This window comes from Aphelocoma coerulescens, chromosome 3, assembly GCF_041296385.1.
Source record: "Aphelocoma coerulescens isolate FSJ_1873_10779 chromosome 3, UR_Acoe_1.0, whole genome shotgun sequence".
NCBI lineage: Eukaryota > Metazoa > Chordata > Aves > Passeriformes > Corvidae > Aphelocoma > Aphelocoma coerulescens.
In genome coordinates this window covers 49,661,200-49,678,474 of record NC_091016.1, presented here as the reverse complement: position 1 = coordinate 49,678,474, position 17,275 = coordinate 49,661,200, and the positions used below count along the sequence as shown (strand labels likewise).

At 37.1% G+C, this 17,275-nt stretch overlaps 1 protein-coding gene across 1 annotated transcript in view; it reads left to right on the top strand.

Annotated features, from left to right (window-relative positions):
* Positions 1-8,946, top strand: part of THBS2 (thrombospondin 2) — a 32,742-nt gene extending 23,796 nt beyond the window's left edge. Inside the window, exons 18-22 of the mRNA XM_069010209.1 lie at positions 1,296-1,523; positions 1,985-2,256; positions 3,253-3,350; positions 5,537-5,676; positions 6,358-8,946. Of these exons, the coding sequence (XP_068866310.1) occupies positions 1,296-1,523; positions 1,985-2,256; positions 3,253-3,350; positions 5,537-5,676; positions 6,358-6,365 (746 nt within the window). The 3' untranslated portion in view covers positions 6,366-8,946. The remainder of the gene's footprint in view (positions 1-1,295; positions 1,524-1,984; positions 2,257-3,252; positions 3,351-5,536; positions 5,677-6,357) is intronic.
* Positions 8,947-17,275: the final 8,329 nt, after the last annotated feature.

Genomic DNA, 17,275 nt, shown 5'->3' with positions numbered 1-17,275 from the left:
ACACAGCTGGTCAGAATTTGGAGTTCTCTATGGCAGATATCCAGGGTGGAAAATGGGACCATTTTACCACGTGTCAGCTGCAGAGAGCCCTGAGATACTAGATGTTTCAGTTTTCTCTAATTACTCTTTTCTTTCTGGCTGTTGCCTAAAACTTATTCTGCCTTCTCTCTGAAAGCTCCATACTTGGGTAATGCTGTGTTGGTCAGTCATGGTAAGGTAGTTTTCCATTTTTCTGTGAAGCATCTAATAGTAGGTCAGTATTGAATGAGCTGGGTCATTGCTATTTCCCATGTTAATTCCCATGTTCTTAGGGCAGTCATAAACACTGGGAGAAAAAAAAAAAAAAAAAGCAGATGCTCTGCTATGTGAGGATAGAAACAAATTAGTAGGCAGCACTGGTTTTGCGTTGGTACCCAATGTAAGACCTAGTGGTTTCTGTTGTAAAAGTTGGAGCCATTTGGGAATTCGTTTCTATATTTGTCTAGCCTAGCTTTTCTACATTATTTTCAGGTGTTTGTGCTATTGTATGCAATGGAATAATAGAGCCATTGGCAATGAGATTTTTTATAGATGCCTCCTTTCACTTCTTGCTCTTTGAGGCACATCACATCTCCTGGTTTCCATTAATATTATGGGTAAACTAAGAAAGGAAATAATTTTAGTTTTTTTTAAATACTGAGTGTAAAAGTAGTTGAACAGAAGCGCAACTGTAGATAAGCCGTATTTTTTTGTTCTCTAAAAAACTTACTGTTGTTCATACAACAAAACTTTATTTTTTCATTCCTCTGAGGCTAGTCCTGTTGAATACAGCACTGCCTTCTTTTCTCATGCACTTTTCTGAAGAACTATGTTTCTAATGAGAAAATTGCTCTACCTACAAGTGAAAGAGTGGCTAAGCATGTATGCATATTTTACTGCAACATTCTCCTCCTTTTCTTTTGACGTAGAGGTGACACATCTGCAATCTGAAGCATCTCGGATTGTTGAAGAAAGAATCTTAAGTGATAAGAGTCTGTAATAAAGTCTAATATGATCACCAATAAATAAAGATTTAGTAATGTGTGGAGGATTAAGATTTTAATGCTATTGTTTGAATTGATTTGCACAGCACATATTAAAATATAGTGTTGTATCCACATCTGGAACAAATCAAACGGAAAATGTAATGCAAGCATTAGTGAATTACATCGACACAGCAAACTTCCAACTTTTCCCACCCTGATTCCAAAGTGGTGTATAGACTGGGGCTGGATAAATTGCTAACAATTGCCTTTGCTTATTCACATTGCTTACAGGTGATGGAAGAGGTGATATTTGCAAGGACGACTTTGACAATGACAATGTTCCAGATATTTATGATGTGTGCCCTGAAAACAATGCCATCAGTGAAACTGATTTCAGAAAGTTCCAGATGGTCCCTCTGGACCCCAAGGGAACAGCTCAGATTGATCCCAACTGGGTTATTCGCCACCAAGGCAAGGAACTGGTTCAGACTGCCAACTCGGATCCTGGAATAGCTGTAGGTGAGTATCAGATGTAAGTCATCATCTTTGGAAAAGTAATCAGTGATTCTGTGATAAGGAAAGGGAAATAAAGATAGAGAAATGCACCTTTTTGGTGCTGCAAACTTTGGACTAACCATGGAGACAGTGTATATGCCCAAAGTAAAAACATCTCAATGCTGCCTGCATTTTTTGTCTATTCATCTCATCACTGACTGTAGCATACATAAAATACACAACTGAAAAAATTTATATTAGTGCCTGCTGTCTTCAATGCACCTTGTAAGCAACTTATTTCTCTCCAGAAGTCTCCATGCAGGCAAGTGTAATTACCTCCTGTAATTACCTCCTCCTCTACAGGTAAGAAAACTAAGACCACTTATGACTCCTGCCAAAATTTAGGATGTAGCTGGGACTCTTGGGTGTATGCAGCTGGACCCAGCATTGTAACCCAATGTTTTGTCTCTTTTGCCCTCTCCCAGGCTACGATGAGTTCAGCTCTGTTGACTTCAGCGGGACGTTCTATGTTAACACAGACCGTGACGATGACTATGCTGGCTTTGTGTTTGGCTACCAGTCCAGCAGTCGGTTTTACGTTCTCATGTGGAAGCAGGTCACTCAGACCTATTGGGAGGACAAACCCACCAGGGCTTATGGCTATTCTGGTGTGTCACTCAAAGTAGTGAATTCAACAACTGGTACTGGTGAACACTTACGAAATGCTCTCTGGCACACAGGAAACACCCCTGGACAGGTGAGAGATTTAAAACTTCAGGCCAACAGTGCATGACTAATATTTTAAAAATAAGGGACATGTCTCAAAAAGACTTTCACATCTCAATTTTTGCAGAGGTTTATCAGTTTTTCTTCAATTCCCTTGTTAGTAGTGTCAATAATAACATTTGCATTGTGTTTCAAAGAAAATCACATGTATAAAAGGGAAGAGGAGGTGTGATCAAAAGGAGAAGGAGTGAGAGGTCTCAGTTATACACAAATCCTTTGTTACTTTTGTACTGGCACTTACTTCTTTGGTGTTCCAGCTTGTTTGAATTATACATGGTTTAGAGTACAGTAACCAGTGACAGAAAAAGAGAGAAGAAAGGATAGAAAAGAGAGAAAAACTGCTGCTGTTCCAAATAGGGTCCAACCATGGAAGGAACTTGTGCATTTTGGAAATTAGGTTTAGTAGGGCTTCAGATGTGGATAGGAATTGATAGGACTGTTACTGAGTGAGAATTTTCAAGGAGCAACCACAGGCAGTAACATCTGTACAAGCTGAAGTCCCTCTCCCTCACTGGAGGCACTCATGCAGCATCAATGCTGTCAGCATGGGTGTGTATGTACAAACCCGAAGAGTTCTAGAAGCATTTGGACAATATTCTCAGGCACATGATGTGGTTCTTGGGGATGGTCCTTTGCATGGCCAGGAGTTGGACTTGATGAGCCTTGTGGGTGTCTTCCAATTCGGCTGATTCTGTGACTTCATGAGGGAAGTCAAGGTTCGATGCTATAATGGTCTTCAGTGACTCTAGCTATGAAACTGCAGATGAATAACTGATCAACAGTTTAAGACAGAAACTTCCATTACTCTCACCCCATAAAAGAAGCCTTTTGATCATACAGTCAAATGTTAAACTATTTTCAGTTTCATGCTCTGCAGAAAATAAGCTTTGGCTGTATGTGCAGTTACTATGGTAGACTTACTGGAGCATGGTGTGTTTCTAATAAGGCATTTGTATTCCTACTGTAGGTGCGTACTTTGTGGCATGATCCCAAGAACATTGGCTGGAAAGATTATACTGCTTACAGGTGGCATTTGATTCATAGGCCTAAAACAGGATTAATAAAGTAAGAGATATTTCTGGTACCTCTACATTTTCTAGTAGCAATACTTTTGTCTCTGTTGATTTAAAAGCTATGTTATCAGTTTCATTGTTGTTTCTGATAATTATGTTACTTGTGTGACAGTTTGTCCAATATTTTGGGAACATTTTGTTATCTTCAGAATAAGTTATTTTCCTTTTCAGATGTATTTAATTTAGTCTGGATGGTTCAATATTTACATCAGCTAAATACCCTTAAATTAAAGAAAAAAAAAATAGAATTCCTTCTCAATAGCTTTTCTGTAAAAAGACCAAAAATTCCTGAGCAAAACTCAAAGCAAGATTAGAACATGAGATTGCTCCCCAGCCAGTGGAATTTCAGTGAATGAAATTAATTAGAAACATGAGCGTTGCCTCAGGGAAGTAGGCCAAGGTCCTGTCTACTTCAGCATCCTGTCTCCTGTAGTGGCTTATACAAGACACTGCAGAAATGGCCATGAGCACATCTGTAATGCACACAAGGAGCTGTGGCATATGACTTTCTGTAGAGCCCAGATGTTTAGCTGATGTTCCAAAGACTGAGCATTAACTGCCCACGTCGGTTTTATCTTCTACTAACTACTGGAACTGTAAAGGATATTTTTCATGGGGTAGAGTCAGACCTTACCTCTAAAAGTCTTTTTTGTGCTTATGTGCAGGGGATTTTAATTTGTCTGTGAAAGACAAAGTGTAGACAAATTAGGATAGACTAAGTTACCTGTTTCTTGGAAGGAGAGGAGTTTCTTTATGGATTGGTATATTGCAGTGCAAAGCATTGACTGATACAGGCCAACAGGAAACTTGATTTTTTTCATTCATGTTGCTGTTACCTGTAACTTCCTTTATAGAATCTACATAGGGTCAGGCAAAAGATGTTGCCACTGGTATCACATTAGATTAATCTAGCATGACAAATTCTGTAGTTTGGGGCATTAAATTCCTTCATACTTTAGGGCTTTCTGAGAGAAAATAAATTAATTTTTTCGCTCATGTAATCATGAAACAATTCTATTTGTACAGAAACATCAATTCCATATGAACATGATCAGAGCTATGTAATTTTTTTTGGTGGGATGAATGAACTATTAAACTCTTCCCATATGTTTTGGGTTCTTGATATTTTGAGAATTATATTAAATAGGGTTATGTGAACATGAAAATCTGTCTTTTTTTTGCCATTCTTTTCGCCATCCATTAAATACTGATTTCAGGGAGCAGTTTCATACTTTCTTTGTGCACTTTTCAGGAAATAAAACAACTCTAGGAAGCTGCTCAAGTGTTTTCATTCTCATGTGAAGCCATCTTTATTGCTGTGTATAACCAATGGACTGTCAGTTGAGCAGGACACTAATCCCTGCCTCCAGAGACTAGCCTAATTAACAAACTATAGAGTAATTTCTCATTTGGCCCAAGAGACTGAGAGCCTAAAATGTTGACTATCTCAAGGTCTTCCAGGAGAAGTGGAGGATCCAAGTTTGAGGAAATGCAGCCTTTCTGATAAAGAAAGAATATGAAGTGCTGTCTTTCGAGGTCTTTTGTCTCCAGGGTGGATGCCTGAAATACTAAAGAAACCTCCAAAACCCAAAAAATCCAAGTTGTCCTTTTCCAATTTATTAGTCTAGCTGTTTGTGTCCAAATCCTTCCAGCTTTCATTAAGCTCTTAAAATGTCTGAAATTGAGATTCAGCATGTCTCCAATTAATGTTTTGTTTGACTCTGAAGGGATGGTTCTTCCAATTTCTGATGTTGGCCCTTGCACCTAAAGATAAATAAATCAGCTGTTCACACAGCTGCAAAGACAGCTTTTCTCAGTGATGTGACAAGGTCGTGTGCTAACCCCTGAGTTCACTGGGACAGGGGCTTATCAGTGAATGCTAGTACATGACATAGTTCATTCCAGGAGACATGACTGTTCTAAATAAAGAACTGGGAAATCTTTTGCAGATGGTGTGCATAAAATCACTTAAGAAGCAGCCCCACTGCTTCTGATTAATGTGTTATGGCTGCCAGCCAGGTGGGTGTGAGATAGGAATGAGAAGTGATCCCTACAATGAGGTTGGGTTTTCTGATGCCTTGTTAAAATTAATTCTGTTCCAGTTTTTAGAGACTGTTACCAGCTCTTACACTGGACACTGTATTATCCTCATTGTTTAATTTATGTTCTTATTTACAGAGTTCTGGTTTATGAAGGGAAACAAGTAATGGTGGATTCTGGACCAATCTATGATACAACTTTTGCTGGTGGACGATTAGGTCTTTTTGTCTTCTCTCAAGAGATGGTCTATTTCTCTGACCTCAAATATGAATGCAGAGGTTAGTTACAGATAATTTCTAGAAAACACTGAAGCCTTTGATAACTTGTGGAGCAAGCACAAAGTGTTTAAATGAAAAGTATCCTCTAAATGAAAAGCAATCCGTAATATCATAGCATTTATTTGTTTGCATCATATTGATTTGTTGAAATGCCATGAATGCCCCTTGCTCCTAAAGTAATCTCAATTTGAATAATAAACTCCAGATGGTTAATATTATCCACATGTAAAAAATGAGGTAGAAATTTCTGAGAGAGACTTGCTTAGAATTCTCTCTGTATATCCACTGTCCTCTGTAGGCTACTTCAGTGTGTCCTGCAGGCAGAGAGATACTTCTGGATCACCCCTCTTTTGAGAGGCATGGAAAAGAAAGCAGATATCATTAATGAGCATGTCTGCCTGTAATGCCTTGTCTGAAATGTTTTGAAATACAGAAAATGCTTTTCTTGTATATGATTTTGTATTTACATTTAGATACATAGCTGCACATACACGTGCTTGTCTCTTTGTATATGTAGGCATATGTGTTTTTATATAAATGTCCTCCCATTTGTAGAAAAATGAAGAACAGAAAGCATTGTGCTGTATCTCTTTAGTGTATCATGGTGGAGTTCTTGTGCGATTGACTTCCTAACCAAAAAACTCCAACCACAATTAAGATATTTTCTCCCATTTCTTTCAGATGCTTGAGCAATGGTTGCTGCATTACCAGCAAAGTACTGTAGATGCTATGCAACCCAGACACCTCAGTACACCCTGGTACTCCCAGTTTCTATTTTTGTGTACCTCCTGCCCTTTGTCCTCGTGCTCTACTCTCCAGGATGCTCCCAGCTGCCAGGAGTGCTTCAGCCATCCTTCCACCCAAGTGCCTTCTCACAGCCAGGACTAATGAAACCTAAACGTGAACGTCGGACCCACCACTGAAGCAAAAGCAGATTGATACATTAGAACACTTTTGTAGAGTGAAAACTTAGCAAAATGTGTTTGTTTGTTTACTTGTCTTTTTAAAAGAATGACGTTTACATATAAAAATGTAATTACTTAATGTATTTATATATATGGAGAAAAAGAGGGGAGATGATGATTATAATTTGTTATGTTTAAGTGAGGAAAAATGTGTTTCAATTTTTTGGGTGTATGGTTGACACTTCCTTGCTCTGATCAAGACTGGACTTTAGTAACACAAAGCTTCTGGGTCTAATTTTAGCAAAGTAATGGAGGAGCACACCAACAGTGAAAATTACTTTGGATATTAAAGTAAAGATCAATTATAAACATTTCTTGATTCGAAAAGGTGCTTAGTTGATAAGGTAACACTCTTTAAAATCCTAATTGGTAGAACTGTCAAATTTGCAACCTAAAGCATTCTCTAGTAGGTGCTTTATTCAGGCCAAACAGAATTGAACTAGAAACTCTCATGTGAAAGGGAAGAGTGATTCATTTAAACATCTGAAGCTATCACTATTGTCTGATTACAAAAAATTATTTCCAGTTGCCCTGTTTTCTTCATATTCTGCATTGCCTTGTAATAAAGAATATACCATGATCATGTGGAGCAAAATGAACCTGAACCACTTTTCCACCTCTGCTGCAAAAAGCACTTTGACATCCTGAATCCTGATGTGGGTTTTTGAAAAGGTGGCAACGCTGCCATTAGTTAATTTGGTAACATATGAGTTTAAGGTTCCATTTATAAATATTTTGGTAGTATTTATGGTGATTATCACACTAAGCTACCTTCTCTGATAATTGATTTTAAAGCGTATAATGCATCAGTAATACATTCACAAATAATATTTTAAAGCTATTTTTAAAAGCATATCAAAATATGTAGATATTGTCAAAGCATGGCCTACACTTAAGTATAGTTCCATGGATTATAGTCATGTATACTTTGAAGTTAAATGAATAATAATAAGGAATTTACAAATGGAACCTTAATATATATCCAGTTACCCTAATTTGAATATTTTTGTATTGTTACCTATGTCTGCTGTATATAGAACTTCTTAAATAATGCTGAAGGGGTACCAGTGTTTATTCTAAACAGATACAACAGTTACTCAGATAAACAATAGTATAGACATGTTTAACATTTTTGCTTTGTTTAAATTGTATGAGCTTTGTTCACAAAAAGAACACACGCTGGTGTAATTTTATTCATAGATGGGATACCTGATGAAAGAATACAGTACCTCTGCCTTCTTCTGAGGCACAGGGAGCTAAATGTCAAATCAACTTTTTCTCCCTTGAAATAGATTTTGTTGCTATATTCATTAGAAAGGAATCAACAGTTGCTGGCTTTATTGCACATTTTATAGTATTCATATTATCCAATCTTTTTTTAAAATTTTTTGAGTTTGTTTTGTTGCTGGTTTTTGTTTTGCTTTGGATTTTATTTTTTTCCACAAATTCTCTTCATGAGGTTTCTAAATATTTCAGTTTCTTTTGGTGTTTCAAATGGCATCTCCAAGTTCCAAGCAGAAAGGAGGATGACTTCATTAAATGTAATGAGTAATGGCTGTGTAGGGTTTTTTGTTTTGTCAGAGAGAGACATCAGTTTAGGGATGAAGATGTTAATATTTGGACTGTATCATAATTTTCCTATTCTATGTAAATTATTTATGATGGGTTTTTTTAAATTTCTTTTTCTTTTTTTTTCCTTGCAAGTGTGTGTGAGAGAGTGAGACTGATGAAATTTCATTTTGTTTTGCCAAAGATTGTAAATAATTATTTATTTGTTTACAAGGACGGACCTTTATCAATTGACGTCCTGATTCATTTAGTCAGATCCTCATTTTTATATATATTTTTTAAGAAATTAATAATAGGAAATAAACTGTAAAAAAGGTTTTATAATCCAAAATCTCTTCACATTTTCTGTAGTTAAAGTTTTTCTTTAAAGAAAATACTCCATTCCCCTAAGCCCTTAGTTAAGCCTCTTGTCTTGCTGTAAACCACTTCATTTCAAGCAAACTGGGACATCTGTTGCTTTGCTAAAAAATCACTGACTGTCTTCTAAGGTTGTAAACAGCAGGTTTCCTAGTATCTCTGACAAGACATCATTCCCCATGAAGTCTTTATCTGGCAAACAATCACAAATTTTATTTATAGCGTTGTGAATGAGAAATTTGGTCCTGCTTCTCTGTATTGTCTCTTGGCCCATGTGTTTGAACAAATATATCTTATTTTGCAACTGCTGCTTCTCTGAGTCCCATCTGAGTCATTGGGATTCATTGGTGTCAGTGGGGATTGCCTTCCTGCTGCAGAATTTCAGGAACCAGTGAATCATCACAAACCAAACAGAATAAAATACAAGAAAATAATTCTTAGCATGAGACATCTTTCCTGTGAGTATAAACTACTGACAGAGAGGGGAATTTGAATTGGATTAAGAAAAATAAGAATGACCAGCATGTCAAAATGCCAGTTTTGAGGTGTTAACACAAGTTCTAACTTTTCTTTGCCTTAAAAATATTCCAGCTATTTGGTTTCCTTGGCTTTTGATTCCCATGAGAGTACTTAAAACATTACACAAGAAAGCCATGTAGTCTTCAGTACATTTTTTGATGAGTCCTTTAAAACAATACAAATGTTCAGTCTTGTAGACAGCTGAAAGGACATCAGTGATTGACATTATTCAGCTAATCGAGTGATTAAGAACTTTTTATCTGCTTTCTCAAGAGTTTTGTAAAACTGGTATGGATCTTCATGAGAGTTTTGAACATGAGCACTTATTTATGATTCTATGGGGAAAAATCTCTCCATGGCACCAAACAAACCCGCACAAAACTAAACACAGGGAAATAAAATGACTGGAAATGTGTGAAAACATAACAGCAGCACTTTAGCGCTAGTACAGGGTCTCACAGAAAAACAGGAGGGAAGAACCAAAAAAAGCAAAATTGCTGTGAATGAGCAGATTCACCAAAGCAGTGGCATGCTCTGACCTGGGTCCATTGTTCCAACTACATTTTTCAAGGCTTTTGAAGATACTCAGATGTATTTGCATAATCTGGTAAAAATACATACTTAAAAATTTTACAGAGTCTATACTTCTTGTTCCCAAAAAGAGATGGGTATGGAGGAAGAAGGTCTGAAATCCCTGTGGAGAACCTGTATTTTCTCACAAGGGGAAGCTGAGTAGAGCAGGTGAGGATTCTGCCACTAACACATGAGTAATACTAGGCAGAATTCTTTTCACTTCCATGGGCATCAGGCTCCCACCTACTAAAATTCAGTGATAAATTTCCTCACCTTTAAAATACTTGTTATATCTTGTATGTATCTTACTGGTTTTGGGCCAGCCAGAAAACCAGGAAATCCTGAAATCCCAAAACCCTCCTAAAATTAAGTTCTGATGTGAATTCTTGACCACTTTTAAAACATGGGGGTTTTGGGTAAACTTTGGATAAGCCACTGAATTCTGAAAAGCTAAGCAGAACTCACAGTATTTAAGGATTTGTCCATTATAAGAGAAACACATTTGCTATGGTTTCTTCCAGAAAGAAAGGAAATAAATCCACCCAAGGATTATACCTGTGATTTTGCACATCAGGCAGCCCAAATAACAGCATCATGACTGCTAGCATATGTGTGTACTCCTTGCTAGCTACACAGTGGGGCAGGAGCTGAACAGACTACCACAGTCAGTGTGCCAAACCCTCATCTTGATCAGCTCAGTGGGAGTTTTGCTACGGACTTGAGTGATAGATGGATGAATTTAGCGTCCGATTTGTGCTCCAGACATCCATAGAGGAAGAGCTCTAGTGCTTGCATGGGAACATCTGCTCTCTAAAGCCATTTGGAAAAAAAAAAAAAGTAACTATGTAATAACTTGGCACAGCATTGTTTCCATTGTGGAGAAGACCACCCTTGTAGATCAGGAAGGGGGGCTTTGAAGGAAAAGAAACCTGGTGCTGATTAAACCAAAGGATCTTCTAATCCATTATCCTGCTTCTTGAAAGCTACTGGTATCAAATTCACCAGAGGAAGGTGTCAAATATTTATCATTAAAAACCATACATTAGCAGTTCTAGAAGAGAAACATAATTTTTAGCCCCAGGCAGTTAATGGGTGGGTCTGCCTTTGTGCCTGTGTGGTTTATTTTGCACTAATATAACTGCAAATATTATTGTTATTCATATAAATATTCCAGCTTTTTAATCCCACTTCTCCTATTGAGAGCTCTGGAGATTGATTATACACTCTATGCAGTATAAATTTCCTTTTACTGATTTCAGGTCTGTTGCTGTTTAATTTCGTTGACAGGCTTGATTTCTCACAGACTTTGGAAAGGAATGGACAGTATATATTTCATCATAAATCTGTGTGTTAGAAAAATAATATCTACTTTGCCTTTACTTCTTGCGTGCATGGGTCTGTCATGGGTTCATGTGGTACATCAAAGGTATGAGAATTTGCTTGCTGAAAAGATCAGCTGTTGTGTTGTTGCAATTTTGTTTTAGGTAAAGGATGCTCCCCATGTTTGTGGCCTTCTTCAAATCTATCATTCTAGCTCTTGTACAAATATATCATATATGAACATGCACACATGCCGAGAAAAATCTTTGTATTTTGCAAAGGTTAAGTATCATTCTGTGCTTGGCTTGTCCTTGATGCCCTCCCTAGCCAGCTGCTACTGGCCACAGTTGGAATCAGGCAAATGAGTTGGACAGGCCTTTTACAACCTTTTCTCCTGTCAATTATCATTGATCATTATGTGCTCTTCTGATGTATTTAGATCTAGAAGTGTTTGGTATTCTCCTCTAGAAGCAAGCAAATTTATTTTCAGACACCTGCTGTCATTTCTGAACTCTTTTCAGAACTGCTAAATGCACTCTGGAAGCTGGAGGGCTGCATTGCAAATCACACTTCAAATCTTAGCAACAGCTGTAATAAGGTAACTTGTAACTCAGAAAATTATTTTACTCATTGAGATTACACAGTCATTCAGTAACTTCTTGGAGATATAGTCTTGACACCCCTTTTAGAGGCTGACTTTCTCTCTTTAAATAATGTTGATGGAAAAGAAAAACAAAGCAGAGGATAGCAAGCTGCAGGAACTGTCAGCAGCTGCAATGGATAATTTTTGATCAATCCTTTTTTTTGTATATGTGGAGAAAAATGGTTTCAATTTCATTCAAGGCAGTCTTTGATCATTCAATCCAGTTTTCTTCCTGGAGTTGCTGCTACTGCCTTCTTGCAAGTAGCAACAACCTCCAATGGAATGACATTGTTAAGGCACTCCTTGCTAGTGAAACTGGAGTACTTTAGAGTATTTTAGAGCTGGAGCCCAAGCAAATTAATCTGTCCTGGTTTTTAAAGGTTCAGCTACAGTGTCTAGGTTCTTGCAGCCAGAAGCAAAGGACCACCCATCTGGATGTGGTTGTAATCCAGTGGGTTTAACTATATGCAGCAGCTCACCCTGGATGCTGAAGAAATAGAGACAGTCTCTCCAACTGAAACTAGAGACAACTGGAAGATCAATTGCTTTCTCAAGTGAGATTAAGCTCCAAAGATGTTGTCAATCACTGTTCTAGAGATCAGCAGTTCTTCATTTTGAAAGTTCCAAAGTTTGTGAAGGAGAGGGAAGAAAACCAGAACATTGTTAAATGCTCAGGCTAAGATTTGCACAATTTTCAGAGAAATGGACCATACATGGGCAGTAAAATGGCAAGAGACCACTTTTTTTTTTTTTTTCTTCTTGGAAATTCTGCTTTTTAAGTATTTCTTTTTAAAGGCAGAAATAAAGAGTCACTTTGCTTTCAGATTTGTTATTAATATATCAATGTAAAGCTCCCACTTATTTGAGAAGGAAGCAAACTTAATTTTACACAGAGGACACTGAGATTATTTTTTCTACGGTTACAAATCCCTCCATAGGATTTAATTCATTGCTTTTGGTTGAAGACTTTATAGTTTTCTTTGTTTATTTAACAATATTAAAATAGTCAACAATGATAAATTATTTTTATGGATCAGCTTACTTGATGTCTCCACCAAAGACTGGTGTCTGCACTCGAAATACACCTTAAATCAGTATTATTCATTAAATGGAAGGAAATAAAGCCATTCATGGTTATAGATAGGAAGATGTCCCAAGTGTGTATAGAAGCTGTATTGTCCATCACTGGACAATCAAGAAACCTATTGTTCTTCATGCCTAGCATCAGCCATCCCTGTGGTGTGAGAAGATAATATCCTCCTGCTCCTAAACATAAGGGAAAGGGAAGCTGTAGCTGAACAGAAATGAAGCAGAGAGATTCTGAGCACTAGGGCAATGACTTTATCAGAAGACCATCCATTTTAAAACAAGAAGGAACAAGTCATTATGACATGAAAAAATCAGCTCCTGTTATTTCCTGTTTAGAATTTCCTCTAAAAATGAATTAACCTCCCTTTAAGAGAAATTAAGATAGGCAATGTTAACTGAAGGCTTCCATATTCCTTTGTTTACCTCTGAAAATTCTAATTATTCATTCAACCATGGGGGACTATGCTGGAGATGTAGATCAAAAGAACTATTTCCTGCTAACTTGTTAGATTTGGCAGGCTGATACCAGTACACTGGAAGGCCCAGACTTTCAAATATATCTGCAGTTTTGAGTACAGAAATATGTTTCAGAGCTAATGCCTAATTTAACAAATGACTCTGGTATTTAGTATAGTGAGTTTATTAGTAAGAAAAATAATATTTATGGAATATTTTCAAAGTGGAGGTGAAATATTTACTATATTATATTTGAAGACTTGTGGATAATATCCACTTTCCTGCAGTGATTGAAAGGTATTTAATGTAATCTTTTCAGTTGTTAGGGTTGTTTTTTTTTCTGTTTCCATCTACAGCAACATAAAAATGAGGAGCCTTTTTTTTTGGTTTTTGAAGCAACCATTCTTAGTTGCATGGAAGACATGCAGTCTGGTTTTTGCTGAAATCACATGCCCTGGACAGGAATGTTCTATTCAGAACCATTTGACCCTTTTGTGGAGGGGAAGAACTGTTCTCTTCCAGTTCTCTTCCAGAAGGCATTAACAGCCTTCTGATGAGAAGGACAGCGCAACTGAGTTACTGAAATCAGAGCCTGGCATCTGTGGCATGAATCCACTTGACCTATCATGACAGTCAAAGAAACAGCCAAGGTAAGATATCCTGCATCCTGGGTTCAGTCTTCTACAGAGAAGGGGAGAATGCGTGCCAAGGCCACGGACAGTTAATCAAGCACTGAGGTTTGCAGATCAGCTCCATGGCTTCTGTGTTGCCTTTGCTACAAATACTTTCCCCTGTGCTTATGCCAATGCATCTGTGTACAATCTAGTTCCAGATTTAACACCTGAATACTGCACTTAAGATTTATTTCTTTTCTTAATGATGCATACAGACTAAAATTAAACAGTCTTACTTGCTTATTTCTGGAACATTTGTGCCAGCGCTGCTTTTTTTCTTCTATGAACTGGAGTTTCATAGTGCTCCTGTATGTCCCAGAGCATGAAATGATTTGGAAGAGGTCTTAAAGAAACTCCAGTGCAAAACACTGTAGTGTTATAATACTGAAAGATCATTGCTTGAGCATTTTCATTCCTGTCCAGGAAAAGTTTGTAATGTGATGGGTCCTATTTCTCAAAAAGTCTGCATGGTTTAGCTCCATAATTATATCCTTTATATAACTTTCTTCCCTCTGTTGTTTCTCCTGACAGAGCATTAAATACTGTGATTTAACAATGCAGTTGGTAAATCACAACCTATTTCATATCAGCTATTACCTCCTATCAACTTCTTAGGTCATGCACAATTCCCAAAACAGAGTGGAGCCACTATAGTTTTTGTAATACTTTCAGAAATAAAAGATTATTTGTAAAACTATTGCATTAATTTCTATAGTTTCAAAAGAAATTAATGTGTGTTTTTGCACATATGGCCTTCTTATAAAGAGAAAGTTCACTTTTCTGTCCAATTGTGATGCTGCATTTCCATATGGATATGGAAAAGTCATTATCAATGTACATTTCTGTGCCCCTTCCTGCAATATTCTAGTAAAGTTTTAACACTGAGGAATGGGTTGGAAAACCTTTGGGCTGTGACGTCTAAATAATTCAAGACACGGGACTGGAATTTCTCAAGAGGGAAGATTAATTTTTTGCAAGAAACTGTAAACATTTCACTGTGATTAATAAGGTAATAAATGGAAGCATCTGAGACATCTTTACCTCTTCTACTCATTCAATAGTCTACATAGATGTGTCCTTGTGGCATAAGCCAATGTTGGCAATTTGCCTTATTATGACTGCCAGTTTTCCACTGACATGTTCAAAATTTTGAGGTACATACATTTTTTAGCAAAAACCTTGACACTTATGTTGCAAATGTTTTGCATTTAAAATGTAAAATAAAACTGAAACTGTGAAAGAGTTATTAATTCAAAAGGAAACAATCTCAGAGCATTTTCGTTTTCTGCTATAACCATAATTTTCTATCTCATCATCGGGGACTGTGACACATATTTATGTCTGTGATATCCCTATTTCATGAGAAGTTGTTCCATTTCTCCCTGGGGTAACTTATAGGAAAGATAGAAAATCCTCCCCTTTTTTACCTGCCACAAATCTTGGAAGTGCATAGCAATGCCACGGTGGTGGGAAGCAGTCAGCATGAGAAACCTTCAGATTCTGAGAAGGAAACAAAAGAAAAATGAAGACAAAAAGGCCGATGGAAGGGATTGGTATTGCTATTTGCCAGGTCCAACAGCATCAAATAGCAGTTCCTTATGGGGGCTTTTAGGGATTTCTAAATTTTCTTCAGTTTAATTTCCTGAAGTATATTAAGCCAAGGAGACTTTTTTTTTAACTTGTCTAATAAAGAACTGTGAATGCCAAAATAGCTGTTACCTTATCTATCTAAAGTTTGATTTCATTCTCTTCTATTGATGATACTTCACTTCAGGGAGTAAATTGCAGAAATCAATCCTCCTTATTTTCATACTAAATGAAACACATTTTATATACTGTAAAGAGAATTGTTTTACCATCAGAGAGAGCTTTTTTGCTTATTTAGAAAATATTATGGAGCTTCATGAGTGCCAGAGATGCTGCCATGGAGGAAGGGAAAAATCCGACCCTTGTGATGAGACTGAGATAGTGCATGGTGAGAGCAGGGGGAGTGCATCTGAATTTGTGTGGTTCAGCTCTGAGGCAAAAAACCTTGGGAAATTCAATTGATAAAGTCTATTAATATAGGCTTTCTGTTGATCACTGAGTCATGGATATTTACTCACTTTACTCACCCTGTGGGTCAGTCACAAAGCACTTGTGACTATGCCTATACAAATAGACAAACCAGTATTTAAACATATGCAAAGTAAATGTTCACTTGCACAGGGCTTTGCATGCAATTCACAATGAAAAATGCACTCATTGCAAAATTCCTGTTGACAACAGCATAGCTTCTGACTCAAAATAGTCACAGACAAAAAATATCAGTACTAAACTTTCAGGTTCAGTGGCAGATGGAGACATATTGTGATGATTTGTGCTGCAAGGGGCCTCCACTTTTTTACAGTATTTATGCCAATATCACTTTACTGAAGCTATTGAAAAGCCAGCAGAAATCTGTCAGATGGAGACATGTAACATTCCAGATGTGGCTTAGAGGAATGAGTACAGGAAAAGCAGCAGCAATAAAATCTCACGAAATTTTATATTGACTGACAAACCACACAAAAGATGTGGGCAGAGGGAGAAAAATACACTGCTCGGGTCATACTCAGTACTTGCAGAAATGTATGGTCTAGTCTGCAGAGACTATCAGCCAGTATCTGAACCACCTAAGACGCCTGGAAGGATACCCTGGGGAACTGCTGTGCTGTGTGCATTAGAAGCTAGGCTTTCTTCGTTGTTGTGCATTTTTATTAAATAACTATAAAACCAGAAAGCCAAATTCTTGCTTCACTTGTGCAAAAGCAGCATGAAGAGTTTGATGTATGCATAAAATACATAAGTTATCTTCCTCAGAGAGAGTTTACAGAGGTGGCAATTTTCATTTACATTCCTTTTGCTTGGGAGATTTTTCTCTTTTTCTGTTTTCTTAAAACTTTCAGAACAGTATGAAGGCCACTGATCCATGTTCATAGCTAGGAAATACTGAGTGTTCTTAAAGATGAAAACAGAAATGATTTGAGATTGTTGATGTTGAGCTGAGGGCAACTGTTAAATCATATTTCCCGAAGGAATACTGGTAATAAAGGATTAGCCATTCCATTTGGTCTGTGTACCACAATGTCCTTTTTGCACATATAGCTGTAAGTAAAGATCTATTTCCAGATATGTGAGACAGAAGATGTTATAGTAAATAGATGTTGGGGGGAGAGGAGGAGAAGAGGGAGGGAGGCAAGAAAACCAACCACCAAACCCAACAAGAAATGGTATTTAACTCTCTGAGTAGGTATCTACACCTGGCTTAACTTTTTATACACCCTTTTCAGTTAGTGAAGAGAAACATTTTTTTTTGGAGCACTTTTTTTTTTTAAATTTAGATATATAAAATAGGACAAGCAAAGCTGAAAAGCTCAAGTCCAAGCCAAAAGCAGTATGCACTTACAAAACTA